At 48.4% G+C, this 19,024-nt stretch overlaps 1 protein-coding gene across 1 annotated transcript in view; it reads left to right on the top strand.

Annotated features, from left to right (window-relative positions):
- Positions 1-16,115, top strand: part of KCNK1 (potassium two pore domain channel subfamily K member 1) — a 33,796-nt gene extending 17,681 nt beyond the window's left edge. The window contains exons 2-3 of the mRNA XM_081299987.1: positions 12,616-13,011; positions 14,981-16,115. Of these exons, the coding sequence (XP_081156113.1) occupies positions 12,616-13,011; positions 14,981-15,237 (653 nt within the window). The 3' untranslated portion in view covers positions 15,238-16,115. The remainder of the gene's footprint in view (positions 1-12,615; positions 13,012-14,980) is intronic.
- The last annotated feature ends 2,909 nt before the right edge of the window (positions 16,116-19,024 follow it).

Here is a 19,024-nt window from a genome sequence, read left to right as displayed (position 1 = left end):
CACATCCCCAGCCCTTTTGATTTATTTACTTTTTAAATTTTGGGACAGGGTCTCACTAAGTTGCTTAGGACCTAAGTTGCTGAGGCTGGCTTTGGACTTGCGATCCTCCTGCCTCAGCCTCCCTAGCCTCTGGGAGTACAGGTGTGCACCACTATGCCTAGCAGGAAAGGTCTATTTTGGCTCAGGCTGTGGGAGTTTCAATGCATGGCCACTGGGCCCCTTGCTTTGGGCCTATGAGGTGGCACATCCTGCAGAGAGTGGAGATGGAGCTCTCTCCTCGGGGCTAGGAACCAATGGGAGGGGAAGAGAGGAAGGGGCTGGGTCCTACTACCCCCTCCAGGGCACGCCACCCAGGACCAGGACCCTCCACTGGACCCCACCTCTTGAAAGCACCACTTCCCAAGAGCGCCTCACTGGGCAATAAGCCTCTAACACTAGGGCTCTGGGGACCTTGAAAACCCAGATCATAGCAGTTTCCTTCCAAACATACCCAGTGGGAATTCTGCATCTGGGCACAGTGGGTCAGAATGCAATGTGGCTTTGGAGACTTCTGGATTAAGGGTAAATCCAATTCAATCATTGCAGAAGCAAGAAATTCAATTTAAACGGTTCTATTAGGTTGATGGGCCTTGGTACTTAAAGCTCTAATGGCATGATTCTTAGTGAGAAGGGCAGGAGGGGACATGAGGCTGGAATAGTAAGTACCAGGCGTGGTGGCAGTGCCATCCAGGTGCCTTCACACCTGCTCCCTGGTGTGGAGGGTTCAGTGTCCCTGAGACATCAGCTAGGGTGCCTGCTGCTCGGTCCTGTTCTCTGGGGTGACATCATCCCCCACTTCTGGGCTTGCTGCCCATCAGGCCCTGCCCTGGGGTTCCTGAGACCCAGAGGTGAATGGGGTACAGTGCCAGTAACCAGGCAGCTTGTATCTCAGAGAAATGCGTACTAGTAACCATGGTGCAGGTCACTGATAACGTAGATGATGTTCAGCTGCAATAAACAAAATCCCAACTTACAGTGGCTTGAGCTAGGGGAGGGTTCTGTGGTTTTCTCCCATCATGGAACTGGCGGTCAGCAGCTGCAGGTGTCGAAGTCACTACCTGCCTCTGCCCCTTCCTGGTGCTGGCCTTGTCCTTGTGCCAGCCTCACATGGCTACTCAGCTGCGGATCTGCTGTGGTAAAGGCAGGAAGGGACCAAGTCTCCCACACTGTGGCTCCCCAGCAGCTCTGCATGACCCTCTCTTTACCTCTGGGTTGTGGCCTCTGGGTCGTGGCCACTCTTCCCTTCTGGGGAGACCAGAGAAGAACAGTGTGGATACCTGGCTCTATGGTAGAGACTAGTGAGGGGAAGGTACCATGGGCCACGGGCATGTGAGCATGGAGTCTGGGGCTGGGGGCCAGGTTGGGAGGACAACGTGGATAGCCTCTGGGACAGGAGTCCTCTGTCCTCCTTTGCTAGCAAAGCAATGAAACTTCTTTTTCCTTTTTCTCCTTATTGGATTGCATTAGGGACAAGGACCAGGCTTTCAGCAACACTCAGGCTGTGAAACCTGTCCTACCTGTTTACAGAAGGTGGGAGAGGAGGGATGGGGTGGGCGTGGGCTGCCCCTGGGGCCTCGGATCCAAATGGCAGAAGCAGCTAAAACTCTCCAGCCCTTGCCCCCTGTGCAGGAGCTCTATGTGGCTGGACCTGTAGCATCACGACTTGTGACCCTTCCAGGCAAAGCATCTGCAGCTGCCTGGTCCCCCAGGTTCTGAGATGAGGGAGGTCAAGGGAGATGCAGCTGGGGCTGAGGCTAAGGGAGAACTCTTCTATCTAGGAGATTATGAAATCACAACCAATCTGAGGACTTAGAATTGAGAAGTCACCCTTGGCTTTATCCATAGTGCCTAGGGTCCACTTTCAATCTAGATGTGGGAAAGTACACTTCTAGTACCGTCTGTACAAAGGCAGGACTTCAAACAGCAAAGAAAGCCTCGCTTTTCCTATTAGAGGAAATGAAAAGCTCTCCTACATCTGCATTTCATAGTTTGGCATTTTTTACCCCACTGGGCTGGCAAAGCTCAACTTTGTAACTTTTTTATTGGGCACAGTGATTTCTGAACATATTGGAATTCCTAAGGAGAGTAGGTATGCCCTGCTGAGCAGCTCCATGATGCATAGACACAGTTCCAGGCTGTGACCTCCTGGAGCTGCTCCAACTTGTGGAGCCGTGTGCCATAAGCTCTCCACCCTGAGTTAAGGTCTGAAGTGGAATGGCTCTGTACATTATTTGCACAAGTAAACAACCACCATCTGCCTAGCACAACCTCAAGGCACAAACTGATAAAGAAATTAATCTTAAAAGTGACCATCTGTGAACTTAGTGAGTTAATCAGAAGTGCATGGATGCCTGGGTGTATGGAACTCAGATGGCAGAAACCAGACCCGTGAGCTTTCTGAACACTCCAGACCACTGAATGAAGCTCCCCGTACTTGAGACCCATCACAAGAGGAGCACCTCGAGACTCTGACCCTGTTGACTGCTCATTCATCACTAGCTTCCACCGTGAGGAACACCTGAATCTCTGTCCTTGGGGTTCAGAAGAATTCAGCTTCTCCTGCCCATGATGTCCATGCAGAGCCCACTCCAAGCTGACATCTCAGGCTGACACTCCTAGCTAACACTCTGAAACTGCCATCTGTTCAGACCCTGGTCTAAAATAACTTGCTGCTCTTTCACAGCTCTGTCCCCTGAACAAGTTCTTATCTAACCACCTATAGTGACTCTGAGTCACACCTGCTCTCTGCCTTTGCTCTCAGTTCAGCCTCCTGGACCCCTGTGGCCGCTTAACCCTTTCTCAGCCTAGGTAGAGATAGAGATATACAGATCTCTCTCTCTCTATTATTTATGTGTATATATAATTTGTGTGTGTAAAGTGTGATGTGTGACTTGAGTGTTACAAGTATTAGTAATTAAGATTGTGTTTGAACTTGTGTTTGCCCAGCTTGTGACTAGCAGGGGATCCACAAGTATTCAATGACCCACCTCCACCCACAGTGGAGCAGCCTGGGAATTTATTGTCGTTTAGTAAATTTTGACGTTTGGAAAGACACAAATATATTTGGTCCACCCGAATGTGTCTCACTCACAACAGTCCACCTCGGGGACTACTTATTGAAGTATCTAAGTGTGTGAAGCTCCTACATTTACAACAGGTGGCTTGACACTCGTGCCCCTTTCCTTGTAACATACCACCTAGCAGAGACATTTCAGAAGAGACCTCCAGCTCTCACACCCCTTTCGTCAAGGGAATATGCTGTTGTCCACTCTGGATATGTGGTTTGTGGTGGATGGCCTCCATATTCGATCAGTTTACAATGCGGGGAGTGGGACCTAGAGAGGAAGAATTTGGATTTTTTTTTTTTTGGAGGGGGATCATTAGTGTCCTCTTAAACAATAGTCAGAGTCCTTATATCAGTCTTATGTATCAGCTTATTGCCAAGCATTTTTGTAACCAAGGGAAACCCTAAATAAACCCTATAGCTTCATTTGCCTGGAGATGACTTTAAAAATCACTGATTCTGGAGGTTGTGCACTGAGCGAGATTAGTCTCCCACTAGCTGAGCTGTAGATGACACTTCTGATGGAGGCCACCCAACAGGTTCAACCTGTTGTCTTCTGCCATCTCCCCTATTCTCTAGACAAAGACTCCTTTTGAATCTTAATGATTAACTAACTGCAAGGTTAGCTATTTCTGGGAAAAGGAACTGAAAAAAAAAAACACAAGTCATAAAACTTACTAATCAGTAACTTTTCTCTAGATTTATAGAGTGGGGGGGGCATATGATAGTCTTCAGATAACATCAAAGTATAGGCCAAAGATTTGCTAATCCTGTTGCTTAACAAGAAATGATGTTTAGGTTGCAGGGAAATATGTTTATCTGAAGAATTATAGAGACTGGCCCAGGAGATGAAATCAACTGTTATCTCAAAGATATTCTAACAGAAGAGAAAGAAACACAGGCCCTTGTCAATGAGGAGTCTGTTCACCTTCCTGCTCATTCTCCCCAGCTCCCCTTTTCCCACTTTATAAAAGCCATGTGTGCTCCCTATGGTGTAGCTTTGAGGATGATAGCCTCTCCATCTTCTCAGGACAGGCTATTGAATAAATCTGATTTTCTTCTCACCAATTCTCATCTCCCAAGTATTGACTTTTGAGTGGTGAGCAGGCGACTTGAATCCAGTAACGTTGTTAGGCCTTTAATTGTGTAAAACCAAAGAAAGCTCTTGAGACTAACATCAAAGGATGTATTGAGCCATTACAGATGCTAGCCAGAAAGAAAGGACTGAGTCCTGGGACAGGTTCCCACATCTACCAGTAGCAGGGCTAAGCAGTCATTGGGAAATGTCTCCCAGTATGGGAAGATGGAGGCTGCCTCTAGGGGGATTGAAATGCTAACACCTCCAGAGCCCTTCCCCCTCCTCCCCATCCACCTGTTACCACAGTTACCTGCCTAAAAGAGAACTGTTCCCCCAAAAAGTTTGCTACTGAAGCGCTTTCTGGGCAGTCCTTCCCCTTGTTTGGGCAGACAAGGAGAGCCACCCCTGGAGGGCTTCCTTCTTACCTTTTGGCTCATCTCCTGGCCACTGGTCACTTAGCAGGATGGGGAGAGAAGAGGGCCAAGATAAAGGGAGAAGGAGGGCATAAGAATAAAGGAATTCTAAAATGTATAAAAGGGGCAAGACACCCCACTTCTTTGGATGCCAGCTCTGGGACCCCTTCTCTGCAGAGGAGTTTATCTCTGTTCTATCTTTAAATAAAACTTGCTTCCTACACATGCCTTGGTGTTTCTTGGGTGGTCAGTCTTAACATCTGGGGAAACAACTTGGCCCTGCCTGATTTTCATCCGCTGTGGTGTCCATGTGAAGCAGGAGGCCTGACAGGAGGGTAGCTCATGAGGAGAAGCTACCATCACTCCTGGATTTGTTAAAGTTAATAGTCATGAAACATTAAATCAGGGTGTAGTGGCACTGGTGGTGACAATTATGGGGTTCAAATTGAAGTTTCAACATAAATACTCTCCATGGTTCCACCTGCAGCTAACTAACTCTCATCTCTTCCACCATCCAGCATTTCTAGTGAAATTGAGGATTTGTCAGGATTTTTCTTTATCAATTTTTTAAATTTTTGTAGTTGTAGGTGGACAGAATGCCTTTATTTTGTTTGTTTTTATATGGTGCTGAGAATTGAACCCAGTGCCTCACACATGCAAGGCAGGTGCTCTGCCACTGAGCTACAGCCCCAACCCTTCTTTATCAATTTTTATCAGACACTGCTTTGATAGCTTCTAGCCATCACTGTGGACGATGTCTTGAAAGGCTTGGGAAAAACTGAACTATGTACAGAGAAGAGATGGGAGCATGCCAATGGCATCTAACTAGCGTGCCCAGAGCTGGTGGCCGAGCTGGAAGAACCTGCAGCAGTCCTTCAGCTACCCGTATGCAGTCTGTGGAAGCGTTTACCTTCCTGACACACCACAAACACTTTGGCTACACTCACTGCCACACCTGGACTCCTCTCTTTGGTCCTCAGGACCCCTGCACAAGGCAGGAAGTGATGCTACTAGACCCATGTCCATCTGTTGACCACTCAATTTGGGTGGGAAGGAAATCAGGTGTATTGAGGGTAGCCCTGAGAAGAGACGGGGCTGCCATCCCTCAAAGACCGCCTAAGGTACCCAAGGGCTTTCCTGGGAGGAAAAAAAGTTGCAGGGAATGATGGGCAGGAGGCTGTGTGCTGAGTGGGGTCATCAGGGTCTGGACAATCCCTGTAATTCTCTAGATAAGCATTTTATAGCTCCTACAAGTTCAACATCATTTTATTTTTAATTAGAAAGCAAGATTAGCAAGTCCTTGGCTCCCACTTGGATGTTATCTGAAGAACGTCATCTGCTCCAGGCTCTGAAAACCTGAAGAAGGATTAGTGATGAGGGGGCTTGGGCTCAGTGTTTCTCTTGTTTCTCTTCCTGCAATATTTGGCTCCAGCAGTCAGTGTGCCAGTCGTCCCAAGGTAGTTTTCTTTGAAATTCACAACAATGGAGGGAAGAGAAGGGGTAACGTCATCAGGGGCGACTTCCAAAGCCGACTAACCTCAGACAGGGTGTCTAAGACACAGTGGGACGCTCTGCCTGCTGTTCCAGTCATGTTCCCAGGATGCTCCTCGGGCCACACAGCTAGTAAGAGGCAGAGTCAGGATTCAAGTTTAGGAAATGTGATTCTCCGGGGAGGCCGCTGGGCTGGGGCGGCTCTGCACTTTAAGTGCCCACTTGGATAAACCAAAGTCCAATGTAACAGACTAGCCAGGAACAGACTGACCACCAACTAGGAACCTGCTTCTCTGACCGATCAGAAGTGTTCCCTGTCCTGCTGCTGCAAACCCTTCATAGACGCCCCCCTCGCCCCTCTGGAGGAGAGCGGGCCACTCGATGAATGGTGCTTCCTGGGTGAACCACTGGAAGCTCAAACTAGTGCTTCAAAATGTAAACGTGCTTGGTTTGTCTTTTCTCATCAGCTCATTTCCTCCAGGTGCAGCCTTACATGTCCTTTGTTCCAGGAGCCTCTGCCTCCAAAAGGTGTGGAGGTGCAGGTGTGGCTGACCAAGTTTCCTCCCAGGAAGCTGATTTCCTGTGGGTGGAGGCATGCATCGTCCCTCTGAGTCCTGGGGCAACTGACAGCTTATGTCAAGGCTGGGCTCTGGCCCCATACAGCAGCCCGTGTGTGGAGAGGAGAGCTGGTGGGAGGGAATGGGGTTCCACTGCAAGTCAGCTGATGCCAACATGGCCAGAGTTTTGTCCTAATGACCACTTCCAAAGAATTCAGGAGGAGAGGAGGATGGAGGTGGATGGGCGGGAAAGATGTATGCTGGCTGAGCTGGGCATCCAGCCACACTGTAGCTCTGTGTCACCCAGGGGATGTAGTCCCTGCTTTTCCATCAGAAGGTTCCTGGTTCCTGTGATTAGTGATGACTTTCATCTCCTGCACAGGTTGCAATCCTTCAATACACATATTATTTTCATGCAAATTAAGCTCTGTTCTTCTTTTAATAAGAGAACAGTATTAGCAGGTCCTTGGCCCACACTTCATGTTACTTGAAGACCACCAGGTGTTCCAGTTTCTGAAAAATGAAAGATTACTGATTAGAACAAATGTTTTTCCTCTTTGTCTCCTTTTCCTGGAATAACTTACTCTTAACATTTCCATCATTAAAAGTGGGTTTTCTTAGAAGCTGAATCACTGGGCAAAGGAATAAAACAGAAAAACTTTACAAGGGCCAATTTTGCAAAGTGAAGCTCATTTTCTACATGGTGGCATAAAACAAAATGGAGTAGCCATTGTCACCGTCACATCTTTACATGACATGAGAGTTGAGGATGCTTAGCCTTCTGGTCTAAAGTTGAGCCTTGCAGTCATCACAAGAATGGTGTCAGCTATTTGCAGGTATGGCAGGAGATGAGTGGGAATGGCGCAGTGGAAATTTAGCAACTAGTATGGGATGCCTTCATGTCTTCCACATTTGTTATTGACTTTGGAGCTGCTCATGTTCCCAGGGGAAGAGAAGTTTCAACCCTGAGTTGTCAGTTTCTTCATGCCTGGGAAATGCCAGCTGCCTCTGTGCCTGGGGAAATGCCTGTGGCCTCCATGCCTGGGGGAAATGTCTACTTCAAGTAAAACCCTACTCTTAAGCACCTCTGGGAAGACTTTACCATAGAATAGTTAAAATAGTTAAACCTTAGGGTCCCAATAGCTGCATAATGAGTCAAACCTGAAGGCAAACCTGGAGGGTGCGTGGCAGCAGATGGAGAAACTGCTGCTTTGCTTAGTAGGTTAGGAGGCCTATTTCAAGATACGGGGCTTTAGGAAAACTATATCTTTTGTCTGTTGACTTCTTCAACATTGCTTCATTCTTGTCTTGTTACTAAATTTTTTGCATGGTCAAGAAGGAGTGAGAGGGAAAATACTTTTTAAAGAATAAAAAGGGCAAAATAGAATAAAATGCAATTCTTCCTTGGCCATGCTGTCTTCTGCAATAATCAGGCTTGGCGGCAGGTTCTAACTCTTTCTCCCAATGTCCCAGGGTAGAAAGTGGCTCTCTGTGTGACAGACACACAGTGGGACCATGGGCATTGCCATGTGCCCACAGACCCCGGGGTGGGCTGAGGTGCTGCTGACAGCAGTTGCTGATGCCTGAGGCTGGGTCGAGGACCTCACCTGCAGCAGAGGCCAAGAGCTGTGTGGAGGCAACAGCCCAATCCACTAAGCTATGCCACGAGCAAAGGATGCGTTTATCTTCGAGTAAGAATTGCGATTCAGGACACACCAGGAGTGAGCCCAAGGTGTGTTCTCAGGAGGGACAGAGGAGGGGCATTTTCAGAGGGGTGGCCCTGACCTTCATCCCTGTTTCAAAGCTTTGTTGGCTGATAGGGCTGCAGGTGGGAGCTAAAAGAGTCCGTCTGCCTCCTGGCACTCAGAGGTGTTCTGGTGATGGGGACCCTGAAGAGTCTGCAGTGCCCCTCTCGCACACTCAGCCATCTTACTTTTCAAGGTGAATTGGAGAGACAAGTGGGTGCCTGTCTGGCTTAGGCAAGTTCCACACCTTTGTGAAGCTAGACCATGAGCCTTCTCCTCCTCCAGTGTGGGCGCTCGTGGCTCTCAGGCTTGTGGACTCCAAGGCCCACAGCTCCAGGGTCACTGCTTGCAGTAGAATGGAACACTGGGAGCTTTGAAGTGGAGGAGCACCCTGTCTCCCTCCAGGGAGACCACTGACGTCCCCTTGGCAAAGCCAAGTCTGTTCTGAGACAAGAGCATTGTGCCTCATCCCATCAAGTGGGCTTCAGAGGCTGAGACTTTTCTCTCATTTTTATTTGTCTGTTGTTTTTATTTAGCCTGTATAAAGCTAACTTAATGAAGAACATATACAAGGTTCCACATCATAATTAATGTAAGACAATGAGAGTATTATATGGCCAAGGTCATAGGCCATGGTCAACTGCACCTCTCAAAAGCATCTGATACAGGTGAAGAAACTGCACATTGGTGACTTGCTCTGATGCACCAGAGGAGCCACAGAGGTCCTCTGCCTTGGACCTCCTCAGGACTTGGTACCAGAATAACCAGAAGGCCCGTGCCTGGCGTGGCCTAATTGGGTTGTAGATCAGCGTTAGGGAGCAAAGTGTCAGCAGCTGTGTTTAGAGCCGCATTGTACAGGAGAGGGCCATCCACACACCCACCCCATACGGCCTTCCTATGTCGCCCCCAGGGGTGTAGCAGCTGGGGAGCAGGAGGCGAAACCACGAGAACATGGACTTTGTAGGAGTTTCACCCCAGGACCTAATTGAGGTCTTGAAATAAGTTTCAGCCAACTTTGTGATACACAGTCTTTTGGGCCCCAAATCATGTGACTAGCCTTAGAAAAATTTAACGAACCCCAATATGCCAGGTTTATTAAATCTTGCTAAATTTTTCATCATATGTAATGGATTTTAGTATAATTATAAGATTTGAAAACTATGAGCTTTGCTTCATGATTTATTTGGATATTCCACTGGCTGAGCTTGAGCGAGCTCAGGAGTGTCCAGTAGGCTGAGAGCTTCCAGCAGGGCCACCGAGGGGGTCTGTTGAAAACCAGTTGCTGTGTGGGCAGGGCAAAGGATGTTTTCCCAGTGTGGCCTGCACTCGAAGTGTGGGCAACTCAGAGGAGAGGTGCCTTTTACATTTACTTTCCTTTAACAAATATGATTTATGTAAACATCAGGAGGAGCGGAAACAGCCTCAGTGAAGGTCTGCACCCTGGCCATGGTTAGTCTCCTAGCAGGACTCTATCACCAGTACAAAAATGTCATCATGCAGAGAGCCTGGAGTCCTGTCGTGATTATCTTTGCTGCTCAGAGACAATATTTGAGTCAATGAGAATTAGTTAACATTCTCATAAAATGATCTATCAAATTTTGAGAGTAAATCATACCCTTATTTTTTATCCCCTGCTAGGATCATGTCATTTATTGGGACAGATGGTAGGAAGAGGTGGGCTGTGTGGCAGAGGTGTGTCACACTTTTAGAAAAGCTAACTTTCAAAAAATGCTGCCAAAGAAAAATGGAATCAAATCACAGGCTTAAATCCTTTTGCCAACAGACTCAGCGACTCTTGTGCTTCCTCTACAAAATCCCTGCCAAGCCAAGTTCCTCCCTGCAGCGTGCCACCCTCTAGTTGTCAGAGACTGTGACCTCCTCCTGCTTTGGGTCTCAGGCTTGGAACAAATAGGTGAATTGCCTTCCCGCTGGCTTCGGTGCTGGTTAGATAGAATTCCATTTCAGAGTTATTTCCATGCATCTCTGATCATCGGAATATCCTTCCTCAATGCCCAATTGGAATCGTACCTTCAGCTGGCCCCGAGTTTCTGTGACGTGGGTGGTTTTGCTTATAACAAGTCTCCTTCTTTTTTTGCAAAACTAAACATTCACATTTTCCTGCTTCTTTACGCTGCTGCATGTATGTTAGTTAGCAGACTGTCACCATTACTCATGTGATTCTGGGTATCACCATCACGCTTGTGATTCTGGGTATGCTGCCAGGGTTTGGATGTGAGGTGTGTCCCAAAAGCTCCCATTGATTCAGGTGTACTCAGGGGTGAGATAATTGGACTGTGAGCTGTGACCTAATCAGGCCACCCTCGTTTGAATGGCTGGGTGGTAACTGAAGACAGGTGGTGGGGGGGATGGAGGAGGTGGGCCCCTGGGGCTGCCCTGGAAGTGTGTACCCACCCTGGGTCCCCTTTGCACTACCTCTCTCTGCTTCCTGATCCTACCATGAGCTGGGTAGCTCTCCTGCCCTGGGCCCTTCCCCCATGATGTGCTGCCCAACCTCGGGCCCAGAGCCATGGAGCTGGCCATCTGTAGATTGAGATCTCTGAAACTGTGAGCCCCAAGTAAACCTTTCCTCCCTGAGCTGTCCTTGTGGTCACAAAGAGGCAAAAGCAGGCTAACACACTGCTCCAGCCTGCCCTTTTCCTCTCTGAATGCCAGGCATGAAGTTAGCCAGGGCATCCCTAGCATTGCTGGGCGTGTGTGGACAAGATGGCTTCAGACACTGAGGCTTGGAGCAGTGGTTCCTGACCCCTGGGGGACACAGTCCTCCTTTGAGTATCTAAGCTCTGGAATCTCCACACAAAAATGCTCAAGTTGGTGGATGGACATGTTTGCAAGTGATTCCAGAGGACAGGAGAACCTGCTGTAGTTTACTCACAAACTGTGCTTGGGGGCAGCGTATGAAGAATAATCCAGGAAGCGGCTGGGTGGGCATGGTGTTCCACGTCTGGAACCCGGGTGACTCCAGGGACCAAGACAGGAGGATCACAGGTTTGAAGCCAGCCAGGGCAATTTACTTCTGTTTCAAAATATAAAATAAAAAAGACCAGTGGTGTAAATGGTAAAGCATCCCTGGGATCAGTCCCTAGGACTTAATGCTAATAATGGTAATCAAAGAATAACTACCTAGACCTGGATATCAGGCATGAAGCAGAGGATTTGCACATGTAGTTGAGCAAGACACATTTTCAAGATTCAATTTTGAAACCACTTTTCAATTATACTCAAAGATCAGTTTTTTCAGAATCCAATTTCGTTTTAACAAAGAAAAAAAAATGCACTTAGTTGGCAAAGTGTCATGAGCTGCCTCGTTGGACAGGTTGGGGCTTTCTGGTGAAGTGCCCTTGAGCTCCTAGAACCCTGGGAGCCTCGGGCCTCTCCAGGTTCCCTCCTGCTGGCTATGGTTGGATGAAGAGTCTCTTGTGTGGCCATGTGGGAATGAAACAGGCGTCCGTTGTGACCACTGCTCCTAATGGAATTGTCTTGATGCTTCTTTGGGAATTGATGGCATCTTTGAATGTCTGGAAGTGACAAGGGGAAGAGGGCAGGTGTCTGAGTGTTCCCTGGAGCCAGGTGACAGAGCAGGACACTTTAGAAGCAATGCTGGCCCATGACCACGAGCTATGGCCTCATTTCTGCCCTCCCGTTTCCTATCTTAGTGGAGTCCACCCCTCCCGCTGCCTCCCGAGGGCTGCTTCTCCACACACACCTTATTTGTCACTCATTCTGGTCACAATGTCCGGTGAGTCATATGTTTTGGAAGTGGGTGGATTGGGTGTGACACTGTGAGTGTCCTTGGGAGCAGAGGTTGCATCATGCTGGGTAAGGGGGACCCACGTTGAGCTTTCCTTCTGCTCTGCAGCTCAGCATGCTCTTCCTGTTCAGCCAGACGGCGAGTCTCAGGTCAAGGGCAGGTTGTGGGACAATCTGGTCAGGTTACAGAGCGGTGGGCCTCCCAGGAGTCTGGCCTCCACGGATGGATCCTACTGACCTAACGGCACCAGACCTAGAGTCTCTCAATTCTCCTCTGTTGGAGGGATGAGGCAGACAGTAGACACATGTCACTTAAAAACGTTTTATCTTCTGGGCCTGGAAGTGGCTCAGTGGGAGAGTGTGTGCAAGGCCCTGGGTTCCATCCTCAGCACCAAACCCAAAGCACAACCCATTTCCTGCTCCCCAGCTTCGGCTCACCTGTCACCCTTTCCCCTTGCAGGTTATGGCCACACCGTGCCCCTGTCTGACGGGGGCAAGGCCTTCTGCATCATCTACTCCGTCATAGGCATCCCGTTCACCCTCCTGTTCCTGACGGCTGTGGTCCAGCGCGTCACTGTGCATGTCACCCGCAGACCTGTCCTCTACTTCCACATCCGCTGGGGCTTCTCCAAGCAGATGGTGGCTATTGTCCACGCTGTCCTCCTTGGGTTCGTCACTGTGTCCTGCTTCTTCTTCATCCCGGCCGCGGTCTTCTCTGTCCTGGAGGACGACTGGAACTTCCTGGAATCTTTCTATTTTTGTTTCATCTCCCTGAGCACCATCGGCCTCGGGGACTACGTTCCTGGAGAGGGCTACAACCAGAAATTCAGAGAGCTCTACAAGATCGGGATCACCTGTGAGTATCACGCCCAGGATGCCCCTCAGGTCTGTCTTACCACCCGAGTGCCACCCCCCAGTAGTCACCCATAAGTGCTCGGGGTGCTTCCTCGTGGGTTAGTGGGTCTTCCACTTTTGCCACCTTTCCATGCTATTTTCTTTCATGATTCCCATAAAAATTCTTTTGCAGAACCTTTATTACCTATTTATTTTCCCCTGGCACCTTATAACAACTGATCAATAATATCTAGGCCTTAGACAGTGCTGTATTAAAACAAGCCACACAGGACATGCTTGATGCCCAACTTTTAATAAAGCAAGTTGCTCTGCTTTGTTAAGTGAGCATAAGGGAGTGAGGCCTTGGGTAGAGCCCACCACTGTTGACCAGGAATTTCTTAAAATGGTCATTTATCTCCTTTGTCCATCTGGTACTTTTTGAAGAAGTTATTGGATGTTGAATGTTTCTAGAATATTATATGGAGAAAATAAAATGGTCATGAAAAATTCAAATGGCCAGTGACTCATAATTTTTCAAATAATTTCAGTTTAAATTTAATGTAATATCTGGGAAAATGTAGTCACCCACTTGGAGAAGCTGCTTGCTGCGCGGCCTTCCCTGTCTCCTAGGATGCACACTTGTGCAGTCGTGATGGACATGCAGTTCCCATTTCTGCCCCGTCCAGGATCTTCCCATTTGTGACTTACTCAGCCCATGTCCTCTAGGAGATCAGAGTAGAAACTCGGACACTCGTATGTGCCTGTCCTGACATCTCAATGCCACAAATGCTTAGTTGAACTGTGTTTGTGTTAACAATTCCATTAAATTGTGGGCTCACCAAGAACAGGGATGTCACTCACAAGTCCTCAGAGCTTCCAGCAGTGCTAGGCCACTCGCAGCTCAGCAGGCGCGGGCCCATAGTTCCCCATCCCCTAAGAGTTGTTTGTGGCATCTGTGATTTACCACGGGGCCACGCCATCAGCTCTCCACGTCTCTGTTGTTGACTACTAAATAGGCTTCTAATTTGGGAGTGTTATAGATAACATTACAGAAGACGCTTTTTAAAATACTTTTTGAACTTTCATATATTTCCAAGAAGTGGCATTGCTGGCCCAACAGGAATATGCTTTTCTGTGGCTCAGAACATATTGTTCCGGGCTCTCCGAATGGTATTATGGGTCCTAGCAGTCACCGGCTCTATCTGAGCCCAACGGTTTCAGTCCTCTTGGGGTGGCAGTGGCCAGTAGATTTATAGTGGTGTTTTTTCTGTATGTGAATTTGATAGCAAAATAAACATTATCTTAACTCTTTTTCATTTAACAGATAATTATCTAATTTTTATTTTCATGACTTAGGGAAGTACAATATTTCTGATTCTACTTACCAGCTCTGCTCTTTTTTTGGGTGAATTGCCTTCTCAGTTTGTCCAACAGTTTCTCTTCTTCCGTTTTTAATGTAGTAAAATATCCTTGCATAACATTTATCTCTTGTTACAATGTGGACATGTTTTTTAGGCAATCTAACTAGTTTATGGAATCTTAATTTAGCTTAAGAAGTAATTTCTGTTACTAAACTTCTTATTCTGTAGTGGAAATAATGATAAGGATATTACATGCTTTAAAAGGTACCCATGGTAAGTTGCAAGCATTCCTAACATGCCACAGGCTGTGTGAGCCTGAGTTAGGGCAGAGGTGGAGCCCTCCTGGTGGGAGGCCACACTTGGAGGGGCCCCATTAGTGCTAATATTTTTTATTTTTTTTCCCTCAAAAATTGCAGCCTGTGATTTGAATAATTCCAGCTGATAGAAGGGTAAACCCCTCTTCACCTCCTTTTCTGTGCAGTTCCTCTTGGAGCCATAGTCTTTAAACTTTCCTAGAAACGAATCATTCCGTTCCGTAGCTTTTCTGTGGCAGGGGTGGGAGGCAGGTCAGCACGGTTCAGGGGCTCTCCTGTAACTGGGTTGCACTGAGATGCTGTCCTTCTCACGCAGGCTACCTGCTGCTGGGACTCATTGCCATGTTGGTGGTTCTGGAAACCTTCTGTGAGCTCCACGAGCTGAAGAAATTCAGAAAAATGTTCTACGTGAAGAAAGACAAGGATGAAGATCAGGTGCACATTATGGAGCATGACCAGCTGTCTTTCTCCTCTATCACAGACCAGGCAGCCGGCTTGAAGGAGGATCAGAAGCAAAATGAGCCCTTCGTGGCCACTCCGTCTGCCTGTGCAGATGGCTCTGCAGGCCACTGAGCTTGGGCTGGGCGGGTCCTCTTCCAGGAGAATGGGAAAGCCAAGATGAGGCCTTCTTAAGGGCACCTACAGCTTGCAATATTTAAAAAATGTGGAGCAAAAGTAGCTTTGACTCTGGAGGGGTGTCTGATATCTGGGGAGACCGAGCATACACCTGTATTTCACATACCACAAAACCATCTAGACCTGACTAACAGGAGAAGAACACTCGAAGCCGTGTGCCGCATTGGGTGGAAGCAGATTTTATACTTCTAATTGGGGACTTTGGGGTTTGCATTTAAATCATTGAGTTGATGGCTAAATAGCAACATTTATATTTAAAACAAAAAAAATGCATTTTATAAATAGGTTTAAGTGTACCAGTTTGCATGTGCCCATCCAAAATGATTATTTTTATAGTATCTAAGTTAAACTTACTATTTATAATGACTAGGTTACCATTAACTATGTACAGCTAAAGTAAAAATAGATTTATATCTTGTATATACAGCTAGGTCACCAGGTCCCACTGGACTTCTTAACCCCAGAATGTAGATAGTTTTGCTCTTGATTCTCTTTATACTAAAGAATCCAGAATTGCCGCAATAAGATGAGGGGGATAGTAAGTATAAGAGTGAATGCCTGCAGCATCTGTCACCCTGAATGTGCTGCTCTCTTAGGAGTGTGACCTCAGATGTCCAGGAGGTTTGCCAATACTTCTGTGGACGAGATCAAGCAAGAAAAAGCAAGAGTCATTAAAAGGCTGAGAGGTTTTGTTTTGAGGGCCCGTTGTGATCCACAGCCACCAGGTCTAAAGCACAGAACTTGGACATGAAGACTCCAGATACACACTTATGTCACACTAATCTGAGGATTTTACATTTAAAAGCTAAAATAAATAAAAATCTCTGCTGTTCACAATCCTGTGCACTCATATATCCAAAGCTTCCTTTTGTGTATATAATATATATGTGTGTGAGTGCATATGTGTGAGGGTGGTGTGTATGTGTGTGTTTGTGTGTGTGTGTGAGGGCGTGTGTGAGTGCATTGTGTGAGGGCATGTGTGAGTATGTGTGGGTGAGTGCCTGTGTGTGAGTGTGTGTATGTGAGGGTGTGAGGGTGCATGTGAGGATGTGTGTGAGTGCATGTGTATGTGTGTGAGTTCGTGTGTGTGTGAGTGCATGTGTATGTGTGTGAGTTCGTGTGTGTGTGAGGGCATGTGTGAGTGCGAGTGTGTGCTTCTCTACAGAATCCATAGAGGTGGCAGGTAAATGAGGTACCCGGGACACTGTGAAGAGTCACAGAAGGGATGATTAGGAAGTCCTGCATGATAACAAATGTCCAGTGACCCTCTAAGCAAGTCCTCAGGGTCCCGCTCGCTGCCCCGGAGGTGATCCTGAGCCCTGCTGGTGAGCAGACATGCCTTGCGCTCCTCAGTGACCACCCTCTGCACCGTGTGCCTCCACGAGCAAACCACTGCGTGTCATCCTCGGGGGTGTCACTGACTCCCAGCAGAACCCTGTTTGGGGTAACAGCAGTCACCCCCACCCTGCAGCCCCCGTGCCGCTCCATGTCATCAGCAGGACTTCCCTGTGCTGCGGATCTGGGTCATGCTGCCTCGTGGGCACATCTCTTCCATACTGGCCATGACTCCATGAGGAAGGGGTCACAGGGCAGATGGAAAGGAGGAGAACAGGGTGCCTCCTGAGAGAACAGAAGCAGGTGTGGTGGCCTGGCTGGGCCTGCAGAGAGGGCAAGGGAGGTGCAGAGGCAGCCCTGAGGTCTGCAGAGTGCCACACAGGGGCCCTGGATGACCATGGAGGGCTTCCTGCGTTGGGAGTAGGGGAGGAAATGGCTGGTTCGCCACAGCTGCCCGGCTTTAAGGCAGAGGGGAGGCTAAAGTCCAGAGAATAAGGAACACAGGCAGGGTGACTTCAGGGTCGAGGAGCCTTTGGTCCTTGAGCCTGGGGCTCTTCTGGCCTGAACGTGCAGAGAATGCACGGAACCTTGATGTCCTTCAGCTGCTTGCTCCTGGTATGAAGAGTGAGCCGTGAGGTTGAAGCAAGCTCCGCCCCAGGCCTCGATGGGTGGGAAATGCTGGGAGGGCATCTGCCCAGCTGGACAGGTACTGACCTTGGTCCCCAGGGAGAAGTTAGCTGGGTCAGCAGGATGAGCACCGTCAGCTTCTCACAGAACAGAAACCAGGCTGCTGGGGCGCAGGAGGGGTAGGTGGTGGCAGTGCAGCGCCTCCGGCTGGCACTGTCCCTCCAGCCACAGGTAAGGGTGAGCAGAGGGAGGTGATGTCAGCGTGGGAGCTTTCTGGACTCTGAGTATAAGCTGGATTCAGGATTCAGATGGAGTTCCCAGGATCCCACCAGTGCCTCAGTATGGAAATGCGACAAATCCACTGTTCTGAGAGGGGCGCTGCTCCACATGCATCAGGAGGCCATGCATGCTGCAGGAATGCAGATTTTGAAGCTGCACAAGCATCTCATGTGGAAGAGAACAGAGTACCTCAGTGTGTGTGACCTCAGCCTCCCAGAAACCCACGAGTTGGGTATAGACCAAGGGATGCATGCAGTCTCTGCAAGATTCTGGTAAGAACAATTGACCAGACCTGCGGCCTGTGAGCAGATGAAGCTTGGCCTACACCACTCTGTTTATGAGCTGCTGTGTCTCAATCCATTTTGTGCTGCTGTAACAAAACACCTGAGGCTCAGTCATGTACAAGAAAAAAAATTTACTTGATTAACAATTATTCACCTGGAAGGTCCAAAGAGTGCAGGGCTGGAGTCCTGGCACAGGGCCTCTTGTCTGCATCATGATGAGGCTGAGAAGCCTAAGGGAAATGGCTATGTGCAAGCAGGGGGAGTGGCCTCAGGCCTCTCAGGTCAGCCTGAGCATGCGCATGCAAATGCTTACATGTGGCAGGAATGGACCCCTCTGCTGCATGTGTGCTGGGCAATCTTTGCTGATGCCTGCAGGAAGGGCAGCACCATGAGCTGAAACCTTGGAGACAGTAAGCCAAAGTAAATATTTACTCTTTTAAGTTATTTACCTCAGGCATTTTGTCACAGCCACACAAAGCTGACTCACACATACAGAAACTGGCAGGGCAGAAGCAGGCATTAGACAGGCTAGCCTGAGGGCAGCACATTTCTTTTAGTGTTATTTCCATCATAGTTTACATAATGATGTTAAACTGCCTAACTCCTCTGCTTAAGGAGATATTGTAAGAAAAGATTTGAGGGATACATTCCAAGACCCCTGGTGTCTCTCCTACCTTCCCTGCAGTCTGTGGAAATGGGGCTTTCCTTGGTGGCATGGCTGGCTGAGAAATAAAAGCCAGGAAAAACAGAACAAAGAAAAAAACCACAGGATGCAGAAAGTAGTTTCAAAAGTGGGGGAGGCACGGGCAAGCCGACCAGGTGACTCTAGCAAAATGGAGCCCTCACCTGCTTTATTTATACCCAGAACATCAAGGCCTTCCACAGAATGTTCTTCACCAAAAAAGTCTAACGGTGGGCTGTCCAGTTCCTAGTGCACACCTGTCTCCAGAGCTACTCGGAGGGATCTTCTTAGCAGAGGGGAGATACAAGCCACGTGCATGGGCAATCTGTTGCCACGGAGAGTCCACAGTGCCAACTCTGAATCTCCCTGGCCTCCATACCGAGAAGAGACCCTCATGTAATTCACCGGTGGCTTCCTGCTCTGGTAGATGCCTGGAACCACAGATGGAAGGTCCCCTGGGTGCGGGGTGTACTATCCTGGGCTTGCATGCCCCACCGAGGAGCAGGTGAAGTGCAGC

Source organism: Spermophilus citellus (assembly GCF_964194105.1).
Source record: "Spermophilus citellus genome assembly, chromosome: 6".
NCBI classification, from domain to species: Eukaryota; Metazoa; Chordata; class Mammalia; order Rodentia; family Sciuridae; genus Spermophilus; species Spermophilus citellus.
The sequence above is the reverse complement of the archived record's forward strand: the minus strand, read 5'-3'. Positions and strand labels throughout refer to the sequence as shown.